At 39.5% G+C, this 14736-nt stretch overlaps 1 protein-coding gene across 7 annotated transcripts in view; it reads left to right on the top strand.

Moving 5' to 3' along the window:
- tfec (transcription factor EC) overlaps window positions 1–13689 on the top strand; it is a 47646-nt gene extending 33957 nt beyond the window's left edge. The window contains exons 1-9 of one of the 7 annotated variants that reach the window (XM_023349814.1): window positions 651–1084; window positions 1187–3509; window positions 3977–4231; window positions 4848–4949; window positions 7941–8061; window positions 9025–9081; window positions 10649–10724; window positions 11603–11750; window positions 12308–13688. In XM_023349814.1, coding sequence (XP_023205582.1) covers window positions 3450–3509; window positions 3977–4231; window positions 4848–4949; window positions 7941–8061; window positions 9025–9081; window positions 10649–10724; window positions 11603–11750; window positions 12308–12775 — 1287 coding nt within the window. In that variant the 5' untranslated portion in view covers window positions 651–1084; window positions 1187–3449 and the 3' untranslated portion in view covers window positions 12776–13688. Of the gene's footprint in view, window positions 1–650; window positions 3510–3976; window positions 4232–4847; window positions 4950–7940; window positions 8062–9024; window positions 9082–10648; window positions 10725–11602; window positions 11751–12307 lie in introns of those variants that run through there. The other 6 variants (XM_023349813.1, XM_023349817.1, XM_023349811.1 and 3 more) reach the window with 6 other exon arrangements.
- Window positions 13690–14736: the final 1047 nt, after the last annotated feature.

Genomic DNA, 14736 nt, shown 5'->3' with positions numbered 1-14736 from the left:
ATGACCTAGATTCTGTCCAGGGAGTTAAATTGCCACATCACAAGTTGGTGTGTGGTAGGTTTTGGAATGAATGATCTTTTTTTGATTGACGTGCATTTGTAGGAAAAAGAAAAAAAAACCTGAAGGGTCACCGTGGAATGCAAATTTTGTGAAGAGGGGGAAAGAGTTTCCTTTCCCACTCTTATCTCGCCACGTATTTCACAATCTGGTGTGTGGTTACAGATATTTACTGGTAAACACGCTCAGCAAAAACACAGACAGCATGACTGACGAGGCTTTTTTTTTTTTGCTCCACTTTCATTCATTTTAGATAGAAAGATCACTGAATGGTGCCTAAATGTTTTCTGTAAAATGCCGTGAATCAACCCAGTGGGAGAAATGAGTCCAAACCCCTTAACTTGGTTTGTCCACAATTTGTACAGCTAACTAATGTCACCATCACCCAAAGTTTCATAAGGTGTTGGATTTTTCTGAAGTGAAAGGAGAACTTGGGCAAGACTGAAACTGGGTTTGGCAAGAGCGTTTCAATTAGAAGAGAGGTTTGAGTGCGACAGTTATAAAACCCTTTTTTAAGTGCAGGATTTCTGAGCGGACTTCGAGAAGTGCAACCTTTAACTTTGAGGTAAATCACACAGTGATCACTTGTAAGTGTGTTGCAGATGTTGCATAATGTTATTTTATTTTACACATCGTGTACTTTTTAACTGTAGTTGTGATTTGTAGCTGGTGGTGTGTTTGATTGCATGAATTGATTCAGAACTACCAAAATCAATTCAGACATTTTCTTAGGTGTTCAAATGTCTAACAGAAGAAAATCAAGTAGAAAGATGCATCTGATTCCTTCATGATTTGCAGGTTTACATGTTAAGCTTAAAACTGCAAAGTAGCAAACAAAAACAACTCAAAATGAGTCAGACTCTGCTAAAATATGTATAAAATTTATTTGCACTGAAATGGTTGCATGCCAGCTGTAATGGAGGTAATGTGTGCAAACTGAAAGTGAACCTCTGACCTCTGTCCTGCCTGTAATTGCAAACACTGCCTCGACTGTTGGAGCAGGTGCTGGTGTCTGTATTCCAAAAAAGTAAGTAAAACGGAATGGTCTGAAACACCCGCAACAATCCCCAAACTTGAACCTTGATTGATTAGATTCTTATCTCGTCCCTCTTCCTCTATGCATTTGCAGGCACTGATAATTTTTCCCTAGTATGTCCAACTTCACACTTGCACAGGCCTGCCATTGTCACGGCCAGCCTTGGTGACTGAACGGCCATTGCTGCTCGAATCTAATCAGATTGTCTCCCTTAAGTGGATAACAAGCGTGTCTCCGGAATGTACAGTAGTGCGAGGGCTGAAGTGAAACCGGGACAATCCGCTGTCACACACAGCAGATGCGGTGTGTGGAGGCTTTGGCGTCTCTCCTGCTATCCGTTGCGGGGAAAAGAAAGAAAAAAAAAAGTTGATTGGCTAACAACTAGCATCTTGTTTGACCGGGAAAAGACATATAAGAGCTCTCAGTTACTACCGACAAGTTCAGTATTGTGATGAGTTTGTTCTTAGTTATGTGAATGGGGCCAGCAACTCCAGCTAACAAGGGCAATAAATATGTTTGGGTGCATTTAATGTGGAGCTTTTGGATGCTTAAAAAAAATAAGCTATGCCTTTTTTTTTAACATCAAAGGATAGGTCAGTAGTTTAAAGTGTTATGTCTAGTTTTATTTAGAACAATATTAGTTTGTCTCACTGCATTAAGAGAATTACTAGTCAAAAAAAGACCAAAACCAAAACAAACTTCTGTCTTTAAATGACTGCAATCGAAGTCTCTTAGTTTTATGGAATTCTTTAGAGAGAGCGTGGCGATTATTTAAACTAGAAATGAGATTTGGAGGCTGTGCACCACCGATGGTCTTCCCGTATAAAACCGCAAAACATCTGAAGTATTTCCAATCAGACTTTGCTTTTATGTGAAAAGGCACCTGAAGGCACGAGCAATCTAAGCTGCTGCTAATAACCCAGCATCTGAAAGGATCGGTTTTGTTTTTAAGCTCAACAGAAAATATTAAGGAATTTAAAACTCCTTGAAATTGTAATATATTCAGGATTTACAAAAACTGAGGTAGATATTTTAGAGTAGTTTAATCCTATTTGCTATTTTCTGCACCTACATAAACAATTCAGGAATGAAATGACACTTGGTACACATATCCTGAGTTGGCACTTCTTTTACTGTGACTGTCAGAACAAGTGAGAAAGTCAAATAGCCACATCTCCTAAATGTATTCACTGCTCATTATATCATTATATCATAGACATATGTCGTTTGTAAATAAAAGAAGCAGATCATTTTACGAGACTCGAGAATAATAAAAAAAGTTACTCTTGAAAATAAAACATAACTACATTGCTGTGGTTTAATCTTAGTTGTTAGCATTTTAGATACATGCCACAGCTGCGTCAAAGTTATTTCCATCGAAACTAAACCTCTTTTCTCTTATTTCCTTTGTTGGGTGAGGCGCTTTAAACATTTCGCAATGATTTGAGGGACAGACAAAAATCTCTTCTTTTCAATATTGGTTTCACTTCCCTGAACAGTCAAGTAGACAGAAAGGTCAGAAGTCTCTCCTGCTATGCTAGTGAGGTTTGCTTTTAAATGTTTTTTCCTGCTCTCATTGATTCACTTTGGTCAGTGATGGAAAAATGTCTCTCTCATCTGAGATGCAGTAAGTGAAATTTGGGCAACAGACTAAATTTCTGTTGGTCACTTAACACTAATTTTGTAAAGTGTCCCTCTGCGTTGCCTACCAAAATACCTTGCCAGCCTATTAACTAATAAAGCAAGTTACAACACCGAGGTTCTCTGTGAGAACAAGACAAGTAAGCGAATTAGCCATTTACGGTAAGATTTTCTATGAGCAGTTTTGCAGCAACGAAGACTTAAAAATAGCTTTACTGCACTTATCTTATGAGAAACTTTTAAAGATTAACTATCTACATTTAAAACCGTGAATGAGTGAAAAAGGCTTGCTTAAAATGACATTAAGAGAAGTTATTTAAAACCGTCCACTGGAGAAACAAGAGTCAATTGTGCTGCCACATCCCCTGAAGCAGGCAGTAGAAGACTTTGGGAAGTGACCGCCGATTGGTCAGCCAGACAGAAAAAGGGGCGGTCCAGATGAATTAGCGATAGCTGCTTACAGGCAGACGTCCTGCAGTGATCAAACTCTGAGTGATCTAACACTCTGCCGTTTGAAGTGATTATCATGCTACGCAACATAAAGGCTTACATCCAGCTGTGGGGCTAATTAGTTCACTTAGGGCCATTTATAAAACACTGCTAGGGGACTGGAAGGGACAGCCAGTCACTGGGAAGTCAGTAGTTTGACAGGAGAGTGGTAGCAACAGACCTGGATCCCTAAAGCTGACCTACTGGATCACCAGCTTTACTAAGAATGCCACACTTAAGTGACTGCAGCTACTACAAAATGCGGGACGCAACCAGAGCTTCAAAAGTAAGAATATGAACGTTTTTTTTTTTAATGTTACTTAATAAAGTTTTGGGACATTTTTTAAATTTAAATTTAGTTTCTAAAACCCGGTTTACAATAACCCAAGTGACTTAAATACGGTAACTGTATAGTTTTGAAACTTTGACTCAGGTTGTAGAGGAACAATTAAACACATCACAAAAGATTTGAGTAAGATATTACTTCACCTAAACATGACGCATTTTAAAATGTAACCATAATCCTGTGAAGTTGCTGTGAGTAACGCTGGGCAGTCCTGAATGACTAAGTTTTGCAGCTGTTTCAAAAAACTTCCAGTAAACATGTTTTTAGTCATTCCTTCCAGGTACAAAAATGCTTTTTTTTTAAAAAAGGTGCACATACTTGCATCTTGATCCAGCATTCCATACAGGTAACAAACTCAACTAATGCATGTTATTTTTGTTGTCGTTTGTGTGTGTGTGTTTTAACAGGTACAAAGCCACCTGGAAAACTCCAAGTTCCACCTTCATCAAAGCCAAAACCAGCCTGGGAAGCAGTACCTGACACTGGGCTCCAAGCTGGCCTCTACGACCGGATCCGGTCACACTGTACCTCATCCACACGCCCCTGGCCAGCAGCTGGCCACCGTGCCGATCATGAGGAATGGACACGTGCCCGCCGTCAGTGACGGGAGCAGCCCCAACAGCCCCGTCACCCTGCTGACAATGGGCAACCACGAAGGCGAGGTGAGAAGAAAACAGAAACAGAAAAATTATGTGGAATACATGGAACTGAAATTGTGCCTAAAAGGGAAACCAGAACAAAGAGAGAATGTCGGTTTGCATGCTCATCAGCAGCAAGGTCATAATTTTCAGAGATTTCACAATATCCCTGAGACGTTTCCTGTCAACAGCCCACATTCCCAGCAAAATACGTGGCTGCTGTATTGATGTGAGACATATTACGTAGCTGTAAATCCTATCTAATCAAAAAAGCATGCTCTTTGTTTTTGATGAATAGCCAATCAACCGAACTGGTTTTGAACCCTGGTGCTGAGAGGAACTAATCATTAAAACAAAGTTTTACCACCACTGATCTCCCTTTTTCCCCCTGATGAGCTCATCAATAACTTCAGACATGCGGTCTCTGATGAGAGTACCCATTCTTTCAAGGGGTGGAAGCTAGTTTGCTAACAGATAATGTGAATTTCCCGCAAACGCCGCTAAACAAACTGTTATTAAATTAGCCTCCCTGTTTTTATACCGTCTCACGGTTTGAATTTGCAGATCTCTAAAGACGTGGACGATTCACGAACATCCCAAAACTGTCCCTTAATACACTGAAATGACTGTTTTCTTTTAGTTTCCAATGGATGAAGTTATTGATGACCTAATTAGTCTTGAATCCGGCTTCAATGATGGAGGCTTGGATTGCATGGAGCCTAACATCATAATGCAAGGCAATGTAAGTATGAATCACTTTAAGTCCTGCTCCAACGGCCAGGGACTAACCATGATTTGAATGCTTCAGGCTGCTTATGGTTTGCATGCATTTCTGTTGTAATCTAACAAAAGCTGTGGCTAGATTTAGGTCCCATTATTTGACTAAAGATTTCTCTCTTTTAAAGGCTGAAGCATTGCTTGAAAGCAAAGTTAGTCCACCCAAACACGGATTCATGCAAGCTAGACTAGCTTGGGAAAAAAGGGACCTGACCTGCTTTCAGGTCAGATTAAGACAAGAGACGAGTCAAAGTTCACAAAGGCTTAGGGACATTTACCATTTTACCAAATAAGCTGAGCAAAGCAGATTAGGTTCTTATAAAGCAGAAAGTATTTCTTTGGAGGACATGTAGTGGTACACAACACCAAACAAGCACAAATGGATAAAAAAAAATGATGATGGGAGTCGCACATTCTGATAGATTAAAAAGATGCATATAGAGAAAGATAAAGTACTTAAACAGAAGGAATTAGGGGGGAGATAAAGATAAGGGAGCAGAGGAGGGGAAGGAGGGAAGAAAAGGAAGAGTCGGTTTGTTTGAGCGAGGGAATTTGTCGGAAAGAGTTACTGAGCCATCGGATCGGGCTAATGCATACACTCCCTGTGGGCTTGTTCAGAAATGATACCATGCTTAAATGGATCAATTCATCCTAATTAGTCATACAGCATGATGCATCACTTCGCTTCGCCTTGTCAACACATTCTGGGACACGGACGGGAGAGGGATCTGAGTGATTACAGTAGAAGCGGGAGGGGGAATTGTTGTAATCTTTTCATTTTCTTATGCGTGTTTTCCCCCCTCCATCACCCTCCTCCTACTTCTTCTTCTAAATGTCCAATATTTTTAGGAATCTACATTGGAATAACAGTATTCCTACCATTTTCAACCACTGACCTCATTGGATTTGTTTTGTTCTAAATTTAAAAAAAAGCGGTGCATATTAATTAAGCAAAAGGAAAATGAGACATGGTTTGCAAAACTAAATCTTCTATTTACTCCAGTCTAAAGTGCTCCAGTCTCCAACAGGTTTTCTTACATGTCTGTCTTACATTTAACTCCCACAATCTTAGCATTAAATCAGGACAGCTTTTCTGTTCCTGCCAATAAAAAACATCCACACATGATGCTGCTGCTAACTAACATGTATTGTTGTGGGCCTAGTGCTTTCAGGCTGATTTGTAGGATTACTTTTCTGCCATACAAGGTGTCACAGCATAACCTAACCCTCCTCCAAAGTTCTTCCCAACATTGCCTGGACCTCGTCATGCTGTTCGTTCACAATTTTCTCAGCTGCATTTGAACTGAGATAAAGTAAAACACAGGTGGAGTACATTTAATAATTATTCGACATACTCCACGTAGGAAATTTAGAGGTCTGAACACAGACCTCTAAATGTTGACATTTTAATTTGTAAAAATGTAAACCATGCATCTACTACTTTGAGTTGGTTTATTGGATAGAATCCCATTAAAACGCACTGAAATTTGTGGTTGTAAAGTGACAAAATGGAAAAAAAAAGCAGAAGGGGCTTTTAATATTTTTGGCAGGGCAATACCTACAAACCCTTAACACAAATCTGATGGTACTTCTTTCTTCTGTTCTGTTTTGCCTCTTCCTTTTTAGTCCCCAGCCTGTCTCTTGACTTGACATCCAGTCTTACCATGTTCGGCTCACTGGTAGTTACATTTGACGCATGTGGCATTGCTAAAATTGGATGTGCGTTTCTTGGAATCCATGGTGACCCTATGAGAGATTTTCCTGCCATAAATACACAAATGCGAATTAGTCACACGTGTTCCAGTGTGCCGTATATCGTGTCGTGTCTGGACTCAGTGAAAAGGCGTTATTATCCGAGAGGATGAGAGGCCCCCATAGGAAAACAGTTTTGCCTCTGTTCATGCCGTTGACCTAGAGAGGCCTTTCATCTGATGGCGTGCAGTTTTTGAACACAGAGCGCCTCAGTGTTTAGGGTCCGTTTTAAATGAATGGAAGTTGACAAATTGTGCTTTTAGTGAGCTGCAGTATTCATGGACTCTAGAAAAGTATGGAATTTAGTTTCAAAATTTTCCAAGTCTGGATAAGAATGGGAGAAGAACATATAAGTACACAAGAATAGTTGTATTTTCACTTATTCTTTGTCCAACTGTCTAAAAGTTTCCTCCTTTGTTTCTTTCTTTTCAAACCACTTTTAGACCTTTCTATCCTACCTCCTTTCCTTCATTTTACATTTAGTTTCTGCTTGTCCTTCCTGGTGCCTGGTGTTTTCTTGCATCTTCTGTCCTCCATTTTTTCCACAAATCCTAGTACCATTCCATTCTTTTATTTATTTAGTACCTATTCTGTACCTCTCTTCAGTCCTCCTTTCTTCCCTTGTAGTCTTCCTAGTTTTTTAGGTTTCATATTCAAAGCCTGAGCACTAAATATCTTTCCATAAATGATCAGTGACACCAAGTATTTCAAAATAAATGTCAAAGGTTGAGGAACAGAGGGCTGTTTTACAGTAAAATGAGTTGAAATACCTGAAAAAAAGGACAAAATTTAGTATGTTTTAAGCTAGGGTTGAAGGCCAACAGTAAGGGTTATATGAACAAGTTCTGTTTCAGCGACTTTTGTCTTTGTCATGCAAGATAAACAGTTAACTTGAACATCGTCCCAACTGAGGTCTGGGGCGGATGGCGAAGCACACAGTTTGTCCTGCCCTGCTGTGGCAGACGAGGGACCACAACCCCCTGCTGCTTAGTCAAGACCCAAAGCTCTGGGCGGGACGACAACCTTCTCTGATCATACCGCTTGCCTCTTGTTGTTCCTGCCGATGCAAGACAAAGCCATTGAGCAGCCAAAAACAACAATTTGTCTTATAGCTTTTATTGAGGTGTGAAAGCCGAGTGCGTGAATGTGAAATGCGTTTCCCCTTTGACTGACCCGTCCTTTTGCTTCTTCCTCCCCGCTGCAGGTCTCCCTCAGCAACAGCATGCTGGACGTCTATGGGGGTGAACAAGGTATGAACCCCCCTAATGGTGGAATGAGTCCCACATCTAACACCACTAAGCTCACTGTTAAAAGGGAATTTACAGGTATGGACTCATACCACGGGACTGAGCTAGCAACCAGTCGATAAGAGTGAGATGAGGAAAAAAAAAGGATAAGAAACGACAAAGATTCTTTGAAACCTTTGGCAGAAGGACAGATTGTAATTAGCATTTTGCAAGGCCACCTGTGGTGGCATAAAAAAAAAAAAAAATACTGGCAAATCTTTAGTCCTGAAATTAAATGCAGTGTGTCGGGTTTATTTCTGTCAGGTACTTAAGCTTGCACATTACCTGAATAACTACTCTTGTTTTTTATCACTATTCAAAAGAAGGACCAACTCAAAGAGAGGAGCCTTTGGAAATGTTATATTAATCTCAAGCATAAAGCTAAAAAAAAAATGCCTAATTGATTTAGAAAATAGAAAAGATGCCAGGAGAGTGCTTCACTCTGAACGGGAAAATAAGTAAATTAGAATCCGCTTCATTTGAACGTGGGCGCAGAGGACAATGGGATGTTACACAGACGCTAAATTGACTTGATTGAATCAACAGAGACAAATTGAGAAATCCAATCTCAGGTTCCTAATTATGTAATTTGGAAGAATGTGAATACAAATATGGACCCCACCACATTTGTTTTGTCTCTCTCCGGGACAGATTATGGAATTGGCTAAACTATCTTAATTGCGAAATGAGTACTCTAAAAGTGGTCACAATTTTTTTTTTCTTTTACAATGAGCTTCATGGCATGCCAAGGGGGATGAATGGGGCATTGTGCGCGTGTGTGTATGTGTGTAAGAAGGTCAAATATATGTCTGCAGAAGAGGCTATAGCTCCCCATTCTGACCTCAGCACTGAGCTTCCTCAGAATAAACGGATTGTTTGACTTTATGATTGGACCTTTTATGGAGTTTTTTGACTGTTGTCTTTCAGCTTCTAAATTAGTGTGCATTGATAATCCATTTGTTCCCCTCTGTGATTTAATTTTTCTTTTTTTTTTTTTGACAGAGCATGACACGCGGGTTATGGCCAAAGAGAGACAGAAAAAGGACAATCATAACTTGAGTAAGTGTCTTTAGTTGGCTTTTTCCTTTTTATCTGACTTCAGTTCGTAATTTTCTAATCCAGTTGTTGTCAAACTCAGAATTTTTTAAAGTATTACTATCTTGGAAGCAATGTTGGAAGCAATTTTTGTGTGTGTGTTGCCGTGTCATGTCAAGAAACCAAAAGAAAAAAACAAAACCCAACAGCAACATTCTGGTCCAGTGGCACCTCGCTTTTGGTCTAAGGGTGTGATAGCATTTCCTGTTTCATTTTTACTCAGACATAGATGTTTCCATGTTAGAAGTTGGACAAATTGAAAGAAATGTTCCTGGAAGATGGCATTTTGACTAGAAAAGTTGGGGGTTACTTACCAACTGCAACTTTAGAAACCACCAAGTCTATCTAACCTATATAACCCTTTGGAGTCTTGGGTCTAAATGGCCGTTTTGGTCTAATTTTGAATTTACCCTTATATTTTCACCATAAAAACTATTTACCTTACCTTGTTTGGTATCATTATTTTCAGAACATCCTAAACTTTGTGATTTTACAGTGTTTGTTTCATTTTGACAAAATTTATTATCACATTGGAGCAAAAAACACACACAGAAACATGACGTCATGCCCGCCACAGGGCGGGCGTCGACCTCAAAAGGATAATTCAGTAGTTGGTAAAGTCAACAGTCATTACATTTCAATCAAAATGCTGATACTTCATGTACTTTTGGATCGTCATTTTATGACCACAAACGGGATTTCATGTGACAGATCTTGACAGAGTGGAAAATTGACAGATGACAGATGTTTTATGAAATCTGGAATGACTAAGTGCCTTCAGACATCACTGAAACTAATTACAATATAATGTCATCTGTGGTTGCAAAGTACAAAAAGACACCGATTATTTAGTTTTAAATGTAATATCATAGAAATAGAATCATATCAACTGGGAATGCACTTCTAGTTAACACAACTCCACAGAAAAGTTGGACTTTGAGTTTAAACGTTGAGGGTTTTACACCAACTTCAACTTCCCAATCCAATATGGCTTCCTTGCACATAAGACTTTAGGACAACTACACAAAAAGTAAATGTTTTAGCACATCTGAACAGTTGTACATTGTTGTGTTTTGAAAAGGTTTTCCAATTCCTGCAAAAGTTTCACATTTTGTCACATTACAACCATGACTTTCTTTACATTCTGTTAGAAATTGAGACCAACCCAAAGTATTACAGAACTGTAATGGGGGAAGGAGAACGTTAAATGGTTTTCAAAACATTTTGCATATAACATTTGGAACAATGATGGGCAAATTGTATTTACCTCGCCCTACACACTTCACTTAAACGTTACCATACACTTTGCCTCCTTACCAGCAAATGACAAAATGTGAAGACGTGTACTTCACGAAGGACTTTAAAAATGTCACTTGATCAGACATGTTTAAACACTAACTGAAAACGTAAGTGCGAAACTAGGTAATGACAAAAGTTTGTTCCATCACTGAGCATGTCGCTGTCATATTTAGCAAACCCATGATTAAGAAATCATGGGTCTAATCAACTCTTCTCTTTTTCATTTGCTCAGTTGAAAGAAGGCGAAGATACAACATTAACTACAGGATTAAGGAGCTGGGGACGCTCATTCCAAAGTCAAATGACCCGTAAGTAAACAACACCCTTTGCAGCTCCTGTTTGCTGCAAAAACGTTGAAGTGTTTAACTCTAAGCAGAGACATGATGAGATGAGTCCTCAAGTACCTTTCAGACATCTTTCAAGGGCACACTCAAACTTCTGTGTGTCGTCTCTGCACTTTGAGATGTACAACCCCCTCTCTCTAAGTAGCTCCTGGCTGTTTTGTCTTAAAGCCCGAGCGATGAGAAAGAGGGTTAAATGTAAAGACCCTTTCACGTCATTCGAATCAAAGTCTGGAGCTCAATTTGAACATACAGATGAAGCACGGCACACCGGCCATCTATTTGCAGTTGAACTTTTGCTTCAAATATAAATGGGAGGTTAGTATTGTCACCATGCCATTAACAAAGGGATAAAGGAGATTATTAACGCCGATCAGACCGGAGACTCAGTCGTGTGCAGAAGGACAATTTTACTGAGGTCCCTTGTCCTTTTTAAAAAAGTAATAATACCTGCAAAAGAATGACTTGCACTCTAGCACCTTAAGTCCAATGTTCCATTTTCCTCCTTGGCTTCCTACTTTGCTCATTTTCCCTCACCTATTTTTACTCGAGGATTAATTTTACTGAACAAGGAGGAACAAGAATGGACTTTCCACAGAGCTTCTTAACTATTCTATTAAAAATCCCCATTCCATGTCCTCGTGTAATGTCCAAGGATGAATAATTGCTCCATGTAAGTCTCCATTTCTAATTCATATCATAAAAAGGAGGGGAAAAAAAAAATCTTTTAAGAAGTTTTCCCCAATTTTTTTGCTAAAAGGTATTCTGCTGACATCAGGGGTTTCTGCTTAAAAACATACCCTTTACTTTCAGTTTTTCGTTTTTTGTTGTTGTTCGTTTTGTAGTGACATGCGGTGGAACAAAGGCACCATCCTGAAGGCCTCGGTGGAGTACATAAGGTGGCTACAGAAGGAGCAGCAGCATTCTCGGGAACTCGAAAGCCGTCAAAAGAAGCTGGAGCAAGCCAACAGGAGGCTGCTGCTGAGGATCCAGGTAATAAAAATCAAGAAATCGTGGTGCGTTTAGGTGACTAGTGTCCAATGTGAGTCCTCAAGAACCGTTGTGCTGCATATTTTAGATATTTTCCTGACGACATACCAAAATTGTACAACTAGACGACAGTCTTAGTTTGTAGGTGCATCATTTGAATTCACCATGTTGGAACAGGGACACATCTAAAAGCTGAAGGACACGGGAACTAAAAGACAGGAATTGGAAACCCTTAGTTTTTTGGGGGTTTTTTTGGTGGGGGGTTCTAAAGTTTCTTCCAATGACATAAGGAGCACAGAATTTTGAAATTATCCTAAAATATGAATAGCAAATAAAACACTGTTTGCACCAATAAGACGATGCCCAAAAGTGTAAGAATGTTATGACATGACACAGACAAGAGATAAGTACTGATAGCTTTCCTACCCTTGATCAGTATGTGAAAGGGGAGGTAATGAAGGTGTGGCTGGAATTTCTCACTTCTACTCCCTTCTAGCTGTTGATGAATGTGGTCAGGAGAGATTAAACCTTAACCCTGGTTGATGTCATTTGTTTTCCAGGAGCTTGAAATCCAGGCACGAGCACACGGACTCCCGAATATGGCTGCTACCTTGGGGACAGTTGAACTGTCCTCCCACCTGCTCAAACAGCAGCAACAGCAATCCCCACCGCAGGTACAGCAACAGCAACCACAACAGCCACCCATCTACCAGGAGGACCCCAACAGCGACTACCTCCAGAGGATAGCCATGGTGACGGGCGTGTCGTCCATCGCCACCGCGAGCGGCCCGCAGGACCACATCCAGGGCGCCGACGCCTGCACCACGTTCTCCGACCCACTCTCCCATTTCACAGACTTCTTCACCGCCACGCTCAAGGAGGAGAACCAGCTGGAGGAAATCCTGATGGATGACCCGCTCTCGCCTTTCGGCGCTGATCCACTCTTGTCCGCCGGATCCCCAGGGGCTGCTTCCAAGGACAGCAGCCGAAGGAGTAGCTTCAGCTCCGCTGAGGCCGACGACCTATAAGGGCCCTTCATCTTTGGTATAGTCCAATGACTGCACAGGTCGAACTTCTCCTGGTAATAGGGGGGAAGGCCCTGAAAGACTGACTGACGGATTTAAGGATTCAGATCCATGTCTGACAACTGCAGAGACGCAAGTAACTTAAATATCAGCTGACAAACTAAGCAAAACCCATCAAAGTGCCACTTGTTTAGAAATTCTTCGACTGTTGCAGATGCTGACATTGTATGCTGCTCAGAAGCAAATGTCACGTCCAATGAACAGACTACTTTTAACTTTATTTTGGGTAACCACTGTATTTCTCTGCAGAGGATACAAACAGACTTGTGTTAAAAAGGGAGACATTTGAGAGTAGAAATGTTAACTACTACTGGCTGTTTTTTGTTGTGTTTTTTTTTTTACGTCAGACACTGGTAGCTACACACTGTAACATATGCAAAATAATTACCGAATATTTGCCTGAAGTGTACTTTTTTCTACCAGTTTACAAAAGGATCCTAGTCCTAGTTGCTTTTGCTTAGGAAGGCCTTATTCAAACTCCTTGAACATGTAACTAATGTACTCATCTCAGTGCTTAACATGTACTTGGTTTTGTCTGTCTCTTTTACATGTTTGTTACATATTTTTTGTATTTATATACGTTTTAATCCATGTATTCATATAAAAGATATATATACACACATATACGACACTCAAACATAACTTTTTTATTCACAGAAGTATGGGAAAAGTCCGTAATAAACCCCTCTTGAGCGAGAAGTTTCGTGGTGGAAGGTGAAGGGCTTGCTTACAAGGTGGTTGATTGGGAATAAGAGATGAAAAGGAGGAGAGAGAGGAGGGAAATTAGATAATAAAGACAAGTAGAGAAGGAGTGATAATTCTGATGAGTCTACTGTGAGTTGATGAGCCCTTGAGAATGAATAACGGTGTCAGATAAGGAGTTGCTATAAGAGCTATTAGCAGGCAACTAAGAAAGTTTCCTTTGATGTAAGTAAGATGACGAGATGAGTCTTTTCCAGATTTTCTAAGAGAATGGCAAAATATAGGCTTTAATATGCTTTTCTTTTAATATCCAAGTCAATATTCAACTATTACTACAATATTGGATCAGGAATCAGGATTGATAGATGTATTGGGAAAAGGAATAAAGTATGAAAATCTAAATATCTACCAACACAATTTTCTTACTTATATCAAATTCAACACTTTTCCAGACTTCATAAGAACATTGTAAAAACCATCTTTAGACTTAATAAGGTTTGCTTGTAACAAGAATACAAGTCATACAAACAACATGCCCATACTTCCTTAATGGATTTCTCATCAAAGCCTCTCTGAATTAATGTTGCAGAGTGTTATTAGAGCACGATTCACGGAGAAATCGAAACATCCACTCGCTCGGATCCCCCTCTTGAGCTGCAAATAAGACTAAACCGATCAATCATTATGGAGAACAGGCCGCCTGAGTACAAAGTAGTGAGTGATGTTTACAGGTAATTGGCTAAAGCAGTTATGGAAGGTTAACATTGATTTTCATTAGGCCGTGTGTCCGAGATAGACTCTGCAAGACCGATAGAGCAATTCAAAAGGATTATTTTAAATTTAAATTTTCTGGTACTTGTTTTTTTTTTGTTTTTTGTTTTTTTTTTAGTTTGGTACACCTTTCCAAATAATACTGAAAGAAAACATGTCACTATGATAAACTATAACCATGACTAAAATGTTAAAATTTAACAACATATGGTTAAAAGTCAAAGTAATTATTTGAAAAAACCCAAAATGTTCTGTAATCACATTACACAGAGTTGCAATTGGAAGAAAATTTTTCAGTAATCATTTAGAAGCAACTCAAGTTTCATACATTTTTATTGTGGTCAAATTTTAAAGTGTGGTAATAATGTCACACCTAAACAAGTCAAAAGATTAAAAAAAATATGACTGTAATTGATATGATAGAGATTTAA

The sequence above is a fragment of the Xiphophorus maculatus genome, chromosome 17 (genome assembly GCF_002775205.1).
Source record: "Xiphophorus maculatus strain JP 163 A chromosome 17, X_maculatus-5.0-male, whole genome shotgun sequence".
Lineage (NCBI taxonomy): Eukaryota > Metazoa > Chordata > Actinopteri > Cyprinodontiformes > Poeciliidae > Xiphophorus > Xiphophorus maculatus.
Note: the sequence above shows the minus strand (reverse complement) of the source record. Positions and strands in the feature narration are given on the sequence as shown.